The sequence below is a fragment of the Trichechus manatus genome, unplaced genomic scaffold, assembly GCF_000243295.1.
Source record: "Trichechus manatus latirostris isolate Lorelei unplaced genomic scaffold, TriManLat1.0 scaffold00048, whole genome shotgun sequence".
NCBI classification, from domain to species: Eukaryota; Metazoa; Chordata; class Mammalia; order Sirenia; family Trichechidae; genus Trichechus; species Trichechus manatus.
In genome coordinates this window covers 7,238,605-7,255,307 of record NW_004443984.1, presented here as the reverse complement: position 1 = coordinate 7,255,307, position 16,703 = coordinate 7,238,605, and the positions used below count along the sequence as shown (strand labels likewise).

Below are 16,703 nucleotides of genomic sequence, written 5' to 3'. Positions count from 1 at the left end.
TTATTAGTGTCACCTCTGTACTTGCTTGAATTGTGCTTTATGCATTTAAAAAAAAAATTGGTGCCTAAAAGTGTCTGGCACATTACCAGTGCTCAAGAAATGTCTGTTATACATGGATTCATTCAGCATTTATTTTTCTCTTCCCAATTTTTGTCCTAATCTTTTGATAGCAACAACATTAGTAGTGCTTTGAAAGAACAGTGATTCACTGTTGGTGATCATTATAGGCTTATGTTATTTCTTCCTCAGTTTTAGAGGTCAGAGTAAGAGCTCTACAAATCAGTTGGTGGCTGTATTTTAACCAATTCTGTTATGTTCCATAATAAATTGCTCAGCTTCAGAAAGAGAAAGGGGAAAGATATGTTAAGAACAGAAGATGAAATTAAATAAAACAAGAGTTAAGGAGATACCACTTTATATTTAGGCCCTCCATCTCTCTCTCTGTCTCTATACCGCTTTATTGAGGTATAATTGATATACAGACAACTATACATATTTAAAGTGTAGAGTTGGATGTTTTGACATATTCCCTGAAACCATCACCACAGTCATTATTGTAAACATATCCATCACTCCTAAAAGTTTCCTGGTGTCCCTTGTCATCCTTCCCTCCAGCCCCTTTCCACTTGCCTATCCCCAGTAACCACTGATCTGCTTTTTGTCACTGTTGATTATTTTGCATTCTTTAGAGTATTGTATAAATGGAATTATACAGTATGTATTTTTTTTTTTTTTTCAGTCTGGCTTCTTTCATTCAGAATAATTATTTTGAGATTCATCCATGTTGTTGTGTGATCCATAGTTCGTTTCTTTTTATTGCTGAGTAGTATTTCATTGTACGGATATACCACAATTTATTTATCCAGATCTACCATTTACAGGTATTGCGACCTTGGGCAGCTGACTCTCTGTAAGCCTTAGTTTCCTAATTTGTAAACTAAGGATGTTGTCACCTACATCATAGGGTCATTATGAAAATTAATTAAAATTATTTATGTAAAGCACATAGTAAAATGCCAGACACATAGTAAGGGCTCAGTAGGTGGCAGCTGTTAGGATTATTTGTATATATGTTAATTCAGCATTTTTAGACTTAGTTGACCTTGAAACCCCTTGTTTACATATGCCTTATAATATCCTAGTGCTATGGTCATTTACTCTGACACGTGAGATGGTCTGCTATTTCTTTAAGCCACTTGGAAGTAGTTCCCTGAACTGCAGGTGTAGTATCTAGTAGGAAGCAATCAGTCTCTAGAAGGATAGTTTAGGATATGTAAAAACCATCTAGTGTGCTTGTTAAAATGAATACTTCCAGACCTCACTTCTAAAAAGTCTGATTCTGTAGGTCTGTGGTAGAGCTCAGGAATCCACATCTTTAACAAGTTCCCCACAGGTTACCGTTTTGGTACCTGTAGACCACATTTTGAGAAGCACCGCTAAGGAAGTTAATGGCTTACAAAACTCTTCTCTTAATGTCTGATGGCATATGTCGCAGTGTCATAAAGTCTGTGCTGACACCTTTAAATGTTTTGGTGGGATCAGGAAAGGGCCGCCAAATAGCTATTTTCCCAGTGTTCCTCTTTGCTTACCCCCTGATTCAGCAAATATTTAATGAGCAACTAATATGTGCTGGCTCATTATTGCTAGGGAAATTAATGTAAATAAGACTTGATCGCTATCCTCATAGAATATTTTTATAGCAAAGAAATCCTGCCACATTTGTAATTATTTGTTGGTGGAAATGTGCACAGGAGGTCGCCAGAATACTTCAATGACGAGCATGCTTAAAAACTGTTCACTTGGAACAACGTTATTCTAAGTTTCAGCTACGACTTTAAAAGTTGTTTTTCTGCTTGTTCGTTTTTAGCTCCCAAAGAGCTTCGACCATTGTCTTCTTGTTATTGTTGTTATTTGTTTAATTATTGTAACATAACTTGAGACAGCTTAACATTAAAACGCAGTTACCCCTAAATGTGTAATTTTGAGGCTCTTTGGGGCTTGTGAGTGATGCTGTGTTCTGGTTGAAGATGGACCAACCAGTTTCTTTTCTGAAACATGGATGTGGTGTGTGTAACTAGCCTGGATTAAGTTTAAGGAAGGACACCATGAGCCAGTGTCCTGATTATTTTATTTCCTGAGATAATGATGAAAGGTGGCAAAGCCATTCCGTTAAGCAGTGATAGCTGCAACACAAGAAGAGGCTGGGCTGCTGGAACTGTGTGAAACCAAAGCCAAAACTGATTAAGGAGAAATCTCTTGGGTGCTACGATGGGAAAGTGTCATCTACCTATCTGTAGGTCAGTGTAATATCCCCTTCGAGTTAGAAGAACAGGTGCTGACCTGAGAGGCTTACTGGCTGAGCTGAGTAAAACTTTTATTTAAAGCCAGACTTAAACACTTTTTTTTTTCAGGTTTTATGCTAGAATTTTTAATTGTCTTCCTTCTTTATTCTTAACCACTTCCCTTTTTTTAAATTAATTGTGTATACACATAAACCAGAGACTTCATCAGCCTGAGACCAGAAGAACTAGATGATGCCCAGCTGCCACCAATGACCGCCCTGACAGGGAACACAACAGAGAGTCCCTGATGGAGCAGAAGAGAGGTGGGGTGCAGAACTCAAATTCTAGTAAAAAGACCAGACTTAATGGTCTGACTGAGACTGAAGGAATCCCAGAAAGCATGGCCCCCGGACTCTCTGTCATCCCAGAACGAAAACATTTTCCAAGGCCAACTCTTCAGACAAAGATTGGACTGGACTGTGGGGCATACAGTGATACTCGTGAAGAGTGTGCTTCTTAGCTCATGTAGATACATGAGAATTAAACAGGCAGCTTCTGTCTGGAGGTGAGATGAGAAGGCAGAGAGGGTTAGGAGCTGGTTGAGTGGACATGGGAAATCGGGTGGAAAGGAGGAGTGTGCTGTCACAGTATAGGGAGAGCAGTTAGGGTCACATAACAATATATGTTTAAATTTTTGTATAAGAGAGTAACTTGAAATGTAAACTTTCACTTAAACTACAATAATAAACAACAACAGCAAAAAATTGTGTATACAGCAGAGTCTTTGACTAGAATAAGGAGATAACTTTTCTGCTATTGATTTCCTTAATCCACTTTTCGTATAAAGTTCTAGAAAGTGTCCCAAAGCTGAAGACCTAGTAGCATTTTTTTCTCCTTCAACTTTATTTCAAAGGCAAACACATATCCTTCTTTATGTGAATCTTATGTTTTCAATTATGTCACTACTTTGGAGTTTTGACAAGAAGTACAGGTCTGTGTTTGGTGCACTAGGTTCACTAATGATGTTGGGTAACCCTCTTGAGAAGTGAGTTAATAGAATTCATTTGACAGGTCTACAAGAGATGAAAGTAAGTTGTTAGTGGTGGTGTTTTTCCAAATCTCTTCTCTGTTAGTTACTAAGTCTAAGCTTTGCAGGCATAGCTAGAAGGGCTAGTAATTTTATGGGGAGGGAATTTGGTTCAATTAAACATTTATTGAGCACTTACTGTGTACCAGTCTCTATACTAATCATTTGAAGCCAAGAAGAATGGTACAGATTGTCTAGATACCACCCAGTGTTCAAAGTGGTGTTGATTCTGGTAAATACAATAGAATCCAATGTAAATGCGTTGGATTCCACTGAAAGTCTGGATGATAGACCTGGATGAAAGGGATTGCCAGGTCTGTAAAATGAGTATAGTGTTTCATCCAGGCTACTCTGCTTATTAGCCATGTGACTTTGGGTGAGTTATTTAACTTCTCTGATCCTCGTCTAAAGTAGGAGTGGAAATGCCTCCTAGGACTGATACGGTAGTGAAGTAGATGGCAGGTATGCACAGTGTCTGGAACAGTGTTGAGCTCTTGTGGTCTGCTTGGCATGCAGGGGAGGCATGAAGGAACAAGAGTATAGTGTAACCTGAACAAATCTGAAGACAGCAGGCAAACAGATGGGAAAATAAATTCAGTTAAAAGACTTGACTATAAGGGAAAGATTAAATAGTTTTTCATGTATCATAGAGGGAAAGGAAACTGTCCCATCTTTAAATATAGTGCCTGGTATTTCACTCATAGGTAAAAGTACTTTGATGATTTTTGTGACCATGCACTGACATGGATTTACTGAAGTACTTTTAACTCTAAGAATCAAAGGAGTTTCAAAAGTATGGTTAAAGAATTTAGCCCTTTACAACACTCTGTGTTGCTTTAGCTCTTGGAGCTATGTTACACAGTAGGGATCAATGGACCCCAGTATGTTGCAATATGTGACACCCTTCTGTTTAGGCAGATACGCTATTTCACAGAAGGGTTTGCTCGCTGTGGAGCCCCAGGAAGCTTTGGGAGCTGATGGAGTAACAGCTATAAGGCTGGCTCTGGTGCAGGCCCCCAGAAGGCTCTGGAACGAAGAGTGGTGAGCAGGGCTGTCCAGGCAGCTGACTGCTCCCGCCTGGCCTTCTCATCAGCCCACCACTCCTTCTCTCCCCAGATGGTCACCGTAGCGTCACTGCTGAGCAATGAAGTTAACAAATGTTTTAATTTCACTGCTGAGTAGTTCTGCAGAAGGGGAGACAGCAGCGAGGATAATGAGAAGCAGCTCAGATGCCACCATTGATGGAAGCTTCTCTCTCCCCCCACTGGCTCAAACAGTAATGCTAGACAAATTGGATACTGAGAGAGGTAGATTTGGGATGTTTGGAGAGCTTCAGGTGAAAAAAAAAAGGGAAAAAAAAAAAAAAAAAAAAAACCCTGGCTTAGGATAGAATGAGATAACTGTGCTGTATCAATTAAGATACACAAAAGAAAGGAAGGAAGGAACAAAAGGGAAGATAAAAAGAAACGTTAACTCTGGGTATTAGCAGTGATATCTATTGCTGTGTAACAAATCACTCTAAAATCAGCAGTTTAAAATAACAAAAATTTTATCAGTTCAGTTTCTGTGGGTCAGAATCTGGGTGTGGCTTAGCCTACTCCTCTGGCTCAGGGTCCCTCATAAGGCTGCACTCCAGGTGTCAGCCAGAGCTGCAGTCACCTCAAGGCTCACCTGGAGGGGTATCTGCTTCTAAGCTCACTCAGAGGGCTGTTGGCAGATCCCCCTTCCAAGCATTCTGTCTTAGTCATCTAGTGCTGCTATAACAGAAATAACACAAGTGGATGGCTTTAACAAAAGAGAAATTTATTTTCTCATAGTCTAGTAGGCTAGAAGTCTAGACTCAGGGCATCAGCTCCAGGAGAAGTCTTTCTCTCTTTGTCAGCTCTGGAGGAAGGTCCTTACCATCAGTCTTCCCTTGGTCTGGGAGCATCTCAGCACGGGAACCTCAGGTCCAAAGGACGCACTCTGCTCCTGGCACTGCTTTCTTGGTGGTATGAGGTCCCCCTGTCTCTCTGCTCACTTCTCTCTTTTATATCTCAAGAGATTGCCTTAGGACACAGTCCAGTCTTGTAGACTGGCTCCTGCTTGAATAACACAACTGCCGCCCATCCTCCCTCATTATCATCGTAGAGGCAGGATTTACAACATATAGGAAAATCACACAATACCGGGAGTCATGGCTCAGCCAAATTGATACACACATTTTTTGGGGGACATAATTCAATCCATGACACATACTCACTGATTGTTGGCCAGAGATATCAGTTCCTTGCCATGGAGTCTCTTGATGCAGCTCACAACATGGCAGCTTGCTTCCCCCGGAGCAAGGGCTGAGAGAGAGGAGGTGGAAGTGTGTTACAGTCATTATGTAACCTTAACCTTAGAAGTGGCATCCCATTGCTTTTACTGTATTTTCTTCCTTAGAAGTAAGTCATTAAGTCTAGTCCAAGGACATGAAAACCAGGAGGCAGGGGTCATTGGAAGCCATTTTAGTGGTTGTCTACCACAGGGTCCCTACTGCTTTCAGGAAGAAGATATTCTAAAGAGATTATAGGCCAACTAACAAAAGCATAACAAGTTAAATTAATGTGACCAGAGGGGATTAAGTGTTCAACAGCTGTCTTTATCTCATTTGTTTATTATTTTTTAAATAGAGTTACCTTAGATTCATGGAAGTTACTTACTCCAGTGAAATTTTAATGTGGATTGCTAAACTGTGTTGTATCTAAGTTTTGTTTAGCTCTGTACAGCCATTCTGTGATCAGGAAACAAGCTAAAGCAAAGCTAAGAAACCCACAAAGGTCTAACTTATTTATAATTCCTATTTATTTGAGAGGAGCAAGGAGATAAAATCTCTTTAAACAAGAATTTTAAACACCTAATTACTACCAAAATTTGTAATAACAGCTGTCTAGCTAGACTTTGCAAATGTAGGCGTTTATGAGATCCTTTCATGTGTTTCCGGGGTATGTATGTGGTAACTGTTAACTTTTTGCTCTATGAAGACTTTCTCATGAGAAAACATTTTTTTTTTAATTTTCTTTTATAGTATTGCCACTAAAAAACATCAAAGGTAGGTTGTAGTTTTGCCAAGTAGAAATATGAAGACTATATATGAATATAGAAATGAAATTAAGTTTTGAATTTCAAATCTTTTCAAATAAATTCATTATTGTTAAAATAGAGAGATGAAACCTGCCTTCCAAACGGCCTTCTTCCCGTTTGTGTGAGAGGCATTCTATTGAGCCAAAGAAAGAAATGCGAATTTTATTGATTTTACACTGGGGTTGTTGTTATGTTCGAACTTTATGTTTAAGAGAGTCCAGGGGGCGAGTTGGGTTTTAAGTATGTGGTGCCAAGCCTTCTGGAGGCTAAGGCATATCTAGCAGAAAAGTGTGGCTGTAGATTGAAACTGAGCTCAGGATTAGAGAGCAAGTTTGAAGGGTTATCTGCATAAAGGTGATAGGTATAGCTGTATCTGTGAGAGAGCTTTTCAAGAGGGAAAGTATAAAGAGAAAAATATTAAAGGTTGAGACCAGTTTTAAATACTGATTATGGTTATGGATTTAGAGGAGGAACTAATGAGGAAGGCTGAACAGGAGTGGTTAGAAAGGTACGTTCTCACCCAGGATGCTGCCTGCAGCATTACTGCGATCAGAAGAGAATTGTGATAGAGGCAAGAGTAACTCCAAATGCCATGGAAAGGTCAGGTGGCTTAAGGCCCTTGTGGAAGCAGTGTTGGTGAGGGGATTTTTTTTTTTTTAAAAAAACACTTAGAAGAAGCTTTGAAGCCCCTCCAGGTTAGAAAGAATCATTAGCGTGGTATAATTGATATGTGAATGATATGTTCTTGCAACTGGCAACTACAAACCAACACGTTGTTAGCCTAAATTGAGTTACAGAATATATCTAAAATAATAAGTCCCCATTTCTTTCATACATAGTGTAAATGATTTAAAGTGTTCTTTCTTCCTAAATTGTGAGGTTTAATTGCATTTTCAGATAATAAAATGACAGTTCGTGCAATTTGAAAGTCAGATACCCTTGCCCAAGAAACATTCAAAATGTCTTAAGATTTAGAAAAGTTATGTTTAGGTAAGAAGTGCATCTGACTGAGTTTGTTAAAAATTCACTGAACACCTACTACGTGCCAGGCTGTGCTAATTGCTGAGGGTACAGAGCTGTAGAAAGCATGGTCCCTGTCCTCAAGAAGTCTAGTAGGAGAAAACAAATAAATAATTATAGTATGGTATGTGCAGCACTAAAAGCAGTAAAGAGGAAGGGGGAGGTGTGTGGCTGGGAAAGGCATCCTGTAAGAGGTAGCCCCTGAGCAAGGTTATAGAGTGGAACCAGAGTCCTCCAGAGGACAGGGATGCAAGCATGTGACAGTGGGGTTGGTTGGTTGGAACTGCTGCTGGGGAAGAAGTGTGGTGGGTGAGGAGGTGCTGGAGAGGTAGGCAGGGATCAAATTTTTGAGGGCCTTGCTTGCCAAATCCAAGGAGCATGTAGGCTAATCTCTCTTTCTTCCACAGACCATGATGGAATGCCTTGAGGCTGAAGAAGGACCCTCAGCATTCCAGAGAATACTGGGTAAAGTAAGAGATGAGAGCGTGGATGTTCAGAATGTTGTGTCCCTATTGAGACTGTACCAAGATTCTAATCCTGCAGTGAAAACAGTACTGTTGGGCAAAAAGCCAGAAGATGTAGCAGCAGTGCAGCCAAAAGGTAGGAGAAAACCCCATCCGCTTGGATGACTGAGTTCTGTTCTGGGAAGAGGCTGTAAAGTTGGTCCAATGACACATTTCTTTGGTGGCTTAGTCAGCTGGTTTTTACATAAGTTCTATATGTAATTCCAAAAGCTCCATGTTAAATATATACAGACTAAATTTGAGTCTCCATCCCTACCCCCTAGTTAACTAGTCTGACACCTTGAAGTTGGAGAATACCAGCCTTGTTCTCCAGCCCTTCAAAAAGCCACACATCTAAATCAATGAGAGCCCAGGGTGAGGTGGTTCGCTGACAGCACTTAAAGGCTTAAGTTTCTCTCATTTGGGTTAGGTACAAAGCAGTGGCCTTGCCAACCAGAAGTTAACCTCTAGCTGGCTCTGCAGCTTTGTGTTTCGACAGATAAATGAAACATTTTTCCTTTCATAGAGTTTAAACAGAATAATAAAGTATTTTCCTCTGCTAAAAGAGAGCCTGCATTCGGGTGCTCAGAATAAGCTGAGAATCACTTTGCTATTCTGTTAGATCTCTCTTGACAAACCACGCTGTCATTTTCTTCAAATTGACTAGCTTCTGTTGTGCATCTCTAACTCTTTCTCCCCCAGGGAGCACAGAGGAGGGAAAGACCTTGTCTGTTCTGTTACTAGAACACAAAGACGACCTGATACGGTGTGTAACACAGCTGAGACCTATCATGGAGTTCCTGGAAACCGCCAGGGAAGAATTCCTGACTGGCACTGAGAAGAGGGTAACCGTGGAGAGTTTATCTCTTCGCCTTTCTAAACTCAAGTAGCACTGTTTAAGCTCTTTTGTGACACATAGCACTTTTTACCTTGTAGTATTTTTATCTGTACTGCATAGTAAGCATCTCGAAGTTAGAATTCTTGTCATGCCTCTTTGTATCCCTTGCAGCAGCTTGCTGAGGGCCTTGCACACTGTAGCCATACAGTAAATGTTTGGACAGACGGATGGATGAATGGATGGATGGATAAATATGTAATATTCCTGCCCTGACTCAATGAGTTTTTACTATAAAACAGCTACACCAACAGTTAAAATGTTAAAGCACATTTCTAATTATTATCTTTTGTAATTTGTAATTATTATATTTTTCCTCTTTACAAAAAATGGTACATTGTTCATCTGTAGAAAATTTGGAAAATAAGCAAAAAGAAAAAACATTCAAACCTCTTAAATGATTTCACCACTCAGAGGTGATCACTGCTAACATTTGGAGCATGTGCCCCCATTCTTTCTCTTTTGAGTCATCCTAGGATGGTGTTTTCTGGAACATATAGTTTTGTAACTTGGTTTTTTATTTAATATATTGTGAATATATGTTCCTACCTATAATAGGGATTTGTAGCTATATTGTCTTCTGTCTAACAGTTGTATCATAATTCATTAATTCTTTATTGTTGGGCATTTTTCCAAATTTTTGCTGTTATAAATCACATTGTACAGAACATCCTTGCATACAAAGCTTTGTGTACTTCTCCAGTTATTTCCTTAGAATAATTTCTAAGAAGTAGAATTTTGGAGTAGAGAGTAGAAAAATTTTCCAGTGTTTGGTACCTATTGCCAAATTGCCCTTCAGGAAGGTTGTACCAATTTATTCTCCCACCAGCTAGCTACTAAAGTCCCTGAAAGCTGCCGGCATGACTTCTCAAGGCAACTGGCTAACTGTATTTGTTGGTGTTATTGATTTCAACTTTGTGCTAAAAATATTTTTATATCTTGAAGGAAGGAATGGGGTAGAGAACTTTTGTGGCATCCATTCTTAAAACTGTGGGAAGTGGCTTAAATGTTCAGGAGAGATAACGTTTAGAAACCACTTCTATAATGGCTAAGCACCGAATTGATAGTGAGGACAGGATCCTAGATTTTATTTTTCTCAGTGATATTATATTGCTGTTTTTTTCCGTATAAGATGGGAACAACTTTTAATCTCAAAATTGTATTTGGCAAGTTAATTATGTTTTTAAATTTTTAAGTCCTTTGAACTTCTTAGAGAAAGATAACATCAAAATAACATTAAACCTCTGTTTTCTCCTTAGCCTTCAGATTAAGTGTAATTTCAAACACTCAGTTTAAGTAAGTTGCTTATAGCTGTAGACGTACCTGATTCCCTGTTTGGTGATTTCATTTGATTACTCATTCAAACCTTTCCCTTATTAGCTAGATCGAATGTGTCCTTTGAACTGTTTCATTATCTTGGTAAAACAGCATTTATAGGTAGAGCCCAAACTCAGCCTCATTCTCTGCAGTAAGACAGACTACACTGTCATTTTCTTCTGTCACTTTCAGTTTACTTGACACAAAGGGCTGAAGCAGAAGAACTCAAATTAGTTATAAATCACAAAAACACTTCTTAGGATTGGGGTTCCACCAGAGCTTCATTAAACTACTCCTTCTCACTAAAACTGAAGCAAAATAATGTGGGAGTGTAGAGGTGAATGTCGATTTGATAGCCACAGTGTTAACATCATGTGGAACATGCATCCAGGCCTTTTAGAACTGTTTTTTTCTGTTATGAAATGATGCTAATTATCACTCCATGGCCCTTATCTATAAGTACTTGGTTGCTGTAAGAAGTGTTGACTAGGAATGTCTTTAAGATTGGAAACAGATACAAAAATAATAATTATACTGCCATTTTTTTATTGCTTACTATGTGCCAAGCAGTGTGTTTAGAATCTTTTAAACATTACTGAATTTAATCTTCATAGCAACTTTATGAATATTACCCTAATTTTAAAAATGAAAGAGCAGTAGCTTAAAGAGTTTAAACAGTTCCCCCAAAGTCTCACGGTTACTTAGGGCTGGGACCGGTACTGGGACCCAGGCTTCTCATCAAAGCTCATTCTCTTAACCATTATGCATACTGCCTCTTAGTAATATCAGTAACCACTGTCAGTTATTAAAGATCATCTATGTACTAGGAGTTACGTTAAGCTCTGCAAACTGCAACGTCATTTTACAGAATCCTATACAGAACCATGCAAGAATTGGTATTGTTAGCTTTTTCTTGCCAACAGATAGCTTCTTTTGTTAAGAATGAAACAACTTGTCTAAGATCACACAGACAATAAATTTTGGAACTGGGTTCAAATTAGGTCTGTCTGGATCTAAAGTATCTGGTGACTATTCTTAACAGTATCCTCATTACGTATCAGGTTATTGCTTAAGAACTCCAGATTTAGCACTGAAATCAGTATGGATTTTAGATACAAGGTCTTAAATTTTCAATTATGGTTCGTCTAGTAGCAATCTAATGTATATTAGACCTTAAACAAAGAGTGTCTATGTTCTGTACTGACAAGAAATGTGCCAACTTGATTTATAGTGTGTGTACATATATATATATATATGTATATATACACACATATACATATATTTAAAATACAGCTATTCCTTTCGTAGATATAAAACCAATTTGGTTTTAAAGCTAAATTCATTATTTTAAAATGGGAGTTCATTTGGTAATGGCAGTCTCTGGCATGCTGCCATGACTGATCTGTTCAACTGCTTCTCCTGAGAACTGGCATCTTCCCAAAGGGAAGCTCAAAATTCAGTTACTGTGAATCTGTAGATTACATGTATTGAAATAATCCCATTTTATTAGTTCCATAAGAGTCAAGTTATGCATATTGAGTTGTAGTCTATTAAGAACTAGTTCTACTGTAATAGGAACATATCTGTAAAATGTCTGTCATGTGTTTTATTTTTTAACCTTTTGCTGAAGCGCCCTGAACCCCTTTGACTCAGGAAACCCTCTAGTACACTAAGGAAGAAGAGGAGAGTGGAATTATTGAATGAATACTAGAACTGATGTATGTATGTGGCCATTGAGAAAGAGAGAGATAAACAATAAAGAATCCACAATAAAAATAATACAGAAACATGCTTTAAATGTATTGTTTTGGAGGCCACAGACTAATGTATAAATTATCTAGGTATTCAAATTGCTATGCACATAAAGTAAAAAGAAGTAAAATAATAGAACTGCTCTGAAATTACAAACTGCACCAGTATCATGTCCTTTACATAACACATTGAAAAACACTATGACTATATTAATTAATTCTCAGTCTGTATTTCTTAATCTTAGAGTCTGAACTAAATCTAAAGAACCAGATTAGATGTAAACTACTAGCTTGATCATATAGGCGTAGTGTAAAAATATTTTACAAAATGCAAGCTGTTGGAGGCAAAACATATATACATAGACCTGTGATTAAGGAAGAAAGATCCCCATAGGGTTATTTGTTTGGAGAATGTTTTGGATTTTTATTAAGACACCATAGAGAAGAATCTATGAAAAATGTAACACTAGAGACCAACAGGAGAAGACTTGGAGCCAGGGCATCTTGTAGTACCATCACGTTGGGTTTTCCAGTGGTGTGTCAGATAAGTTTAGAATTGCCAGTAACTGTGTCTGGTTGATTGCTTGCCACTGTAGGTGATTCTGAATTGCTGTGAGGATAGAACAGCCAAGGAGACAATGGAAAATTTGTTGCACAGAGTGACTAAAGAGAAGACCCTCCTGACTGCTGAGAGTTTGGTAAAACTTCTTCAGGTTGTGAAGATGACATTCCCAAATTTGTGCCTTCTGTTGGAGAATTTGCAGAAATTAGCCACTTCGCCAAGTACCACAGGTATTTGTTAATTGTTGACTCTCTGGACTGGAACACTCCTACAGAAAAGTATTGCCTAAAACGCCCTTTTGGCTCTACGCTGGGAGATAAGATAGTGTTAAGAAACGTCACTGTAAAGCAGAAACTTGTTGTTCTTGTTAGGTTCTGTCCAGTCGGTTCCAGCTCATAGTGACCGTATGTACAACAGAACGAAACACTGCCTGGTCCTGCGCCATCCTCGCAGTCCTTGCTATGTTTGAGCCCATTGTTGTAGCCGATGTGTCAGTTCATCTCGTCAAGAGTCTTCCTGTTTTTCACTGACCCTCTGCTTTACCAAGCATGATGTCCTTCTCCAAGGGCTGGTCCCTCCTGATAACACGTCCAAAGTATGTGAGATGAAGTCTCGTCATCCTTGCTTCTAAGGAGCATTCTGGCTGTACTTCTTCCAAGATAGATTTGTTTGTTCTTCTGGCAGTCCATGGTATATTCAGTATTCTTCACCAACACCATAATTCAAAGGCATCAGTTCTTCTTTAGTCTTCTTATTCATTGTCCAGCTTTTGTATACATATGTGGAGATTGAAAATACCATGGCTTGAGTCAGGTGCACCTTAGTCCTCAAGGTGACATCTTTGCTTTTTAATGCTACAAAGAGGTCTTCTGTAGCATATTTGCCCAATCTAGTATGCCATTCGATTTCCTGACTGCTGTGTCCATGGGTGTTGATTGTGGATCCACGTAAAATGAAATCCTTGACAACTTCAGTATTTACTCCGTTTATCATGATGTTGCTTTTGGTCCAGTTGTAAGCGTTTTTGTTTTCTTATAATTGAGGTATAAGCCATACTGAAGGCTGTAGTTTTTCATCTTCATCAGTAAGTGCTTCAAGTCCTCTTCACTTTCAGCAAGCAAGGTTGTGTCATCTGCATGGTTGTTAATGAATCTTCCTCCAGTCCTTGATGCCTCATTCTTCTTCATATAGTCCAGCTTCTCAGGTTATTTGCTCAGCACGCAGATTGAATAAGTATGGTGAAAGGATAACAACGCTAATGCACAGCTTTCCTGATTTTAGACTATGCAGTATCCCCTTGTTCTGTTCTAACAACTACCTCTTGGTCTGTGTATAGGTTCTGCATGAGTACAATTAAGTGTTCTGGAATTCCCATTCTTTGCAGTGTTATCCATAATTTGTTATGATCCACACAGTCGAATGCCTTTGCCTCGTCAATAAAACACAGGTAAACATCTTTCTGGTATTCTCTTCTTTCAGCCAAGATCCATCTGACATCAACAGTGATATCCCTCATTGTACATCCTCTTCTGAATCCTGCTTAATTTCTGGCAGTTCCCTGTTGAAGTACTACTGCAACCACTTTTGAATTACCTTCAGCAAAATTTTACCTGCATGTGATATTAATGGTATTGTTCAATAATTTCCACATTTCTTTCTTTGGAATGGGCACAAATATGGATCTCTTCCAGTCAGTTGGCCAGGTAGCTGTCTTTTCCAAATTTTTGGCATAGACAAGTGAGAGCATCCAGTGCTGCATCCATTTGTTAAAATATCTCAATTTATATTTCATCAATTCCTGGAGCCTTGTTTTTTGCCAATGCTTTCAGTCTTGGAATTCTTCCTTCAGTACCATCAGTTCTTGATTATATGCTGCCTCCTGAAATGGTTGAACGTCGACCACTTCTTTTTTTTTTTTTTTTGGTACAGCGACTCTGTATTCCTTCCATCATCTTTTGATGCTTCCTATGACATTCAATATTTTGCCCATAGAACTCTTTAAGTATTGCAACTCAGAGCTTGAAATTTTTCTTCAGTTCTTTCAGCTTGAGAAATACCGAGTATGTTCTTCCCTTTTGGTTTTCTAACTCCAGGTCCTTGCACATTTCATTATAATACTTTGTCTTGTCAAGCCACCGTTTGCAATCTTTTGTTCAACTCTTTTACTTCATTCCTTCCTTTTTCTCTAGCAACTCTATGTTTAAGAGCAAGTTTCAGAGTCTCTTCTGACATTCATTTTGGTCTTTTCTTTCTTTCCTGTCTTTTTAATGACTTTCTGCTTTCTTCATGTATGATGTCCTTGATGTCATCCTACAACTTATCTGGTCTTCAGTCATTAGTGTTCGGTGTGTCAGATCTGTTCCTGAGATAGTCTCTAAATTCAGGTGGGATATACTCAAGGTTGCACTTTGGCTCTTGTGGACTTGTTTTTTTTCTTCACCTTCAACTTGAACTTGCATGTAAGCAATTGATGGTCTGTTCCGCAGTCAGCCCCTGGCTTTGTTCTGACTGATATTGAGCTTTTTCATCATCTCTTTCCACAAATGTAGTTGGTTTGATTCTTGTGTATTCTGTCCAGCAAGGTCCATGTGTATAGTCACTATTATGTTGTTGATATAAGGTATTTGCAATGAATAAGTCGGTCTTACAAAAATCTATTATGCGATCTTCATAGTTGCTTCTGTTACCAAGACCATATTTTCTAACTACTGATCCTGCTCCTTTGTTTCCAACTTTCACATTACAATCACCAGTGATTATTAATGCATCTTGATTGCATGTTTGATCAATTTCAGACTGCAGAATTTGGTAAAAATCATCGGTTTCTTCATCTTTGGCCTCAATGGTTGGTGAATAAATTTGAATAATAGTCGTATTAACTGGTCTTCCTTGTAGGCATATTATCCTATCACTGGCACCACAATATGACAAACTGACAGACGAGTGGTGGAAGCAGAAACTAGCTGTCACAAATCAATGGTTCTCAATATTTCTGGAGTTAAGATCTGAAATCTGAGAATTGCTCTTCTCCATTAAGCTAGGTCCCTCACAATGTTCTTATCATTCAGGGTTTGTTAAAGCGTGGCTTTCCCAGGGCTGTCAGGCGTCACCTGTGAGTGCCCGAGGAGCAAAAGGCCTCAGGGTACATCCACAAAGCTCACAATTGCGACAAGCTATGTTGACAGATATGAGCAGCCAAGACTCAAACCACAATATACCCATTCCCACTTGAGTACTGATTGATTCTAGTAGTGCCCAGAATTAACTACCCTTCGTGTCCATTTAGCCTGGGGAAATGAGTCCATATCACATTTCTTAGAAAGACAATCCAACTCTAGTAGTTCTTCTCTATCCCAGAGCATTTGGGACTAAAACAGTTTGCAGAAAAAGGATATTTAGGAAATGGGAGAACTTTTTTCTAGCTTATAAAGGTAATATACCCTTATACAAATTTGGACAGTTCCAAAAATAAAGAAGAAAAGATAAATAACCTAAAATCCCACCACTCAAGTGTATCAGTATTAATACTTTGCCATATTAGATCTTTCACATTATTTTTACAATGTTGAGATATTACCATATTTTATAATTTCCCTCATGTAACAGTATAATATAAACATTGTGTCACATTTTAAAAAACTCTCCATAATCCTGTTTGTTGATGGCTATCTACCTTTCTCTCATAAGGATATATATATTACATATTAATTGTCCCCTTATTTGGGGACAGATGGCTGTAGGGGCAAGACTATCCATGTGTGCTTCAAAGACTATAGCCTTCAGTATGGATTGTACCTCAACATAAAGAAAACAAACATCCTTACAACTGGACCAGTAAACGATATCATGATAAACGCAGAAAATACTGAAGCTGCCAAGGATTTAATTTTACTTGGATCCACAGTCAATGCTCATGGAAGCAACAGTCAAGAAGTCAAACAACATATTGCATCGGGCAAATTGCTTAAAAAATCCTGTTAAAAAGTAAAATCTGTTAGGACTTCTGGCAAAATGGCGCTCTCGGCAGAAGCACCATGCCGTCCCTCCATGACAAAGATCCGAAAAACTAAGCCGAACAGAGAAAACAACAATCGTGAAACCCTAAAACATCAAATGAAGAGATAAAGAACTCAGCCAAGCACCAAATGGAGTGAGAAAACTGACAGAGAACGGAGGGTGAG

The 16,703-nt window shown here is 38.6% G+C and overlaps 1 protein-coding gene across 1 annotated transcript in view; it reads left to right on the top strand.

Moving 5' to 3' along the window:
• Positions 1–16,703, top strand: part of ZBTB40 (zinc finger and BTB domain containing 40) — an 89,862-nt gene that overhangs the window by 43,663 nt on the left and 29,496 nt on the right. Inside the window, exons 4-6 of the mRNA XM_004377147.2 lie at positions 7,902–8,094; positions 8,700–8,842; positions 12,557–12,752. Of these exons, the coding sequence (XP_004377204.1) occupies positions 7,902–8,094; positions 8,700–8,842; positions 12,557–12,752 (532 nt within the window). The remainder of the gene's footprint in view (positions 1–7,901; positions 8,095–8,699; positions 8,843–12,556; positions 12,753–16,703) is intronic.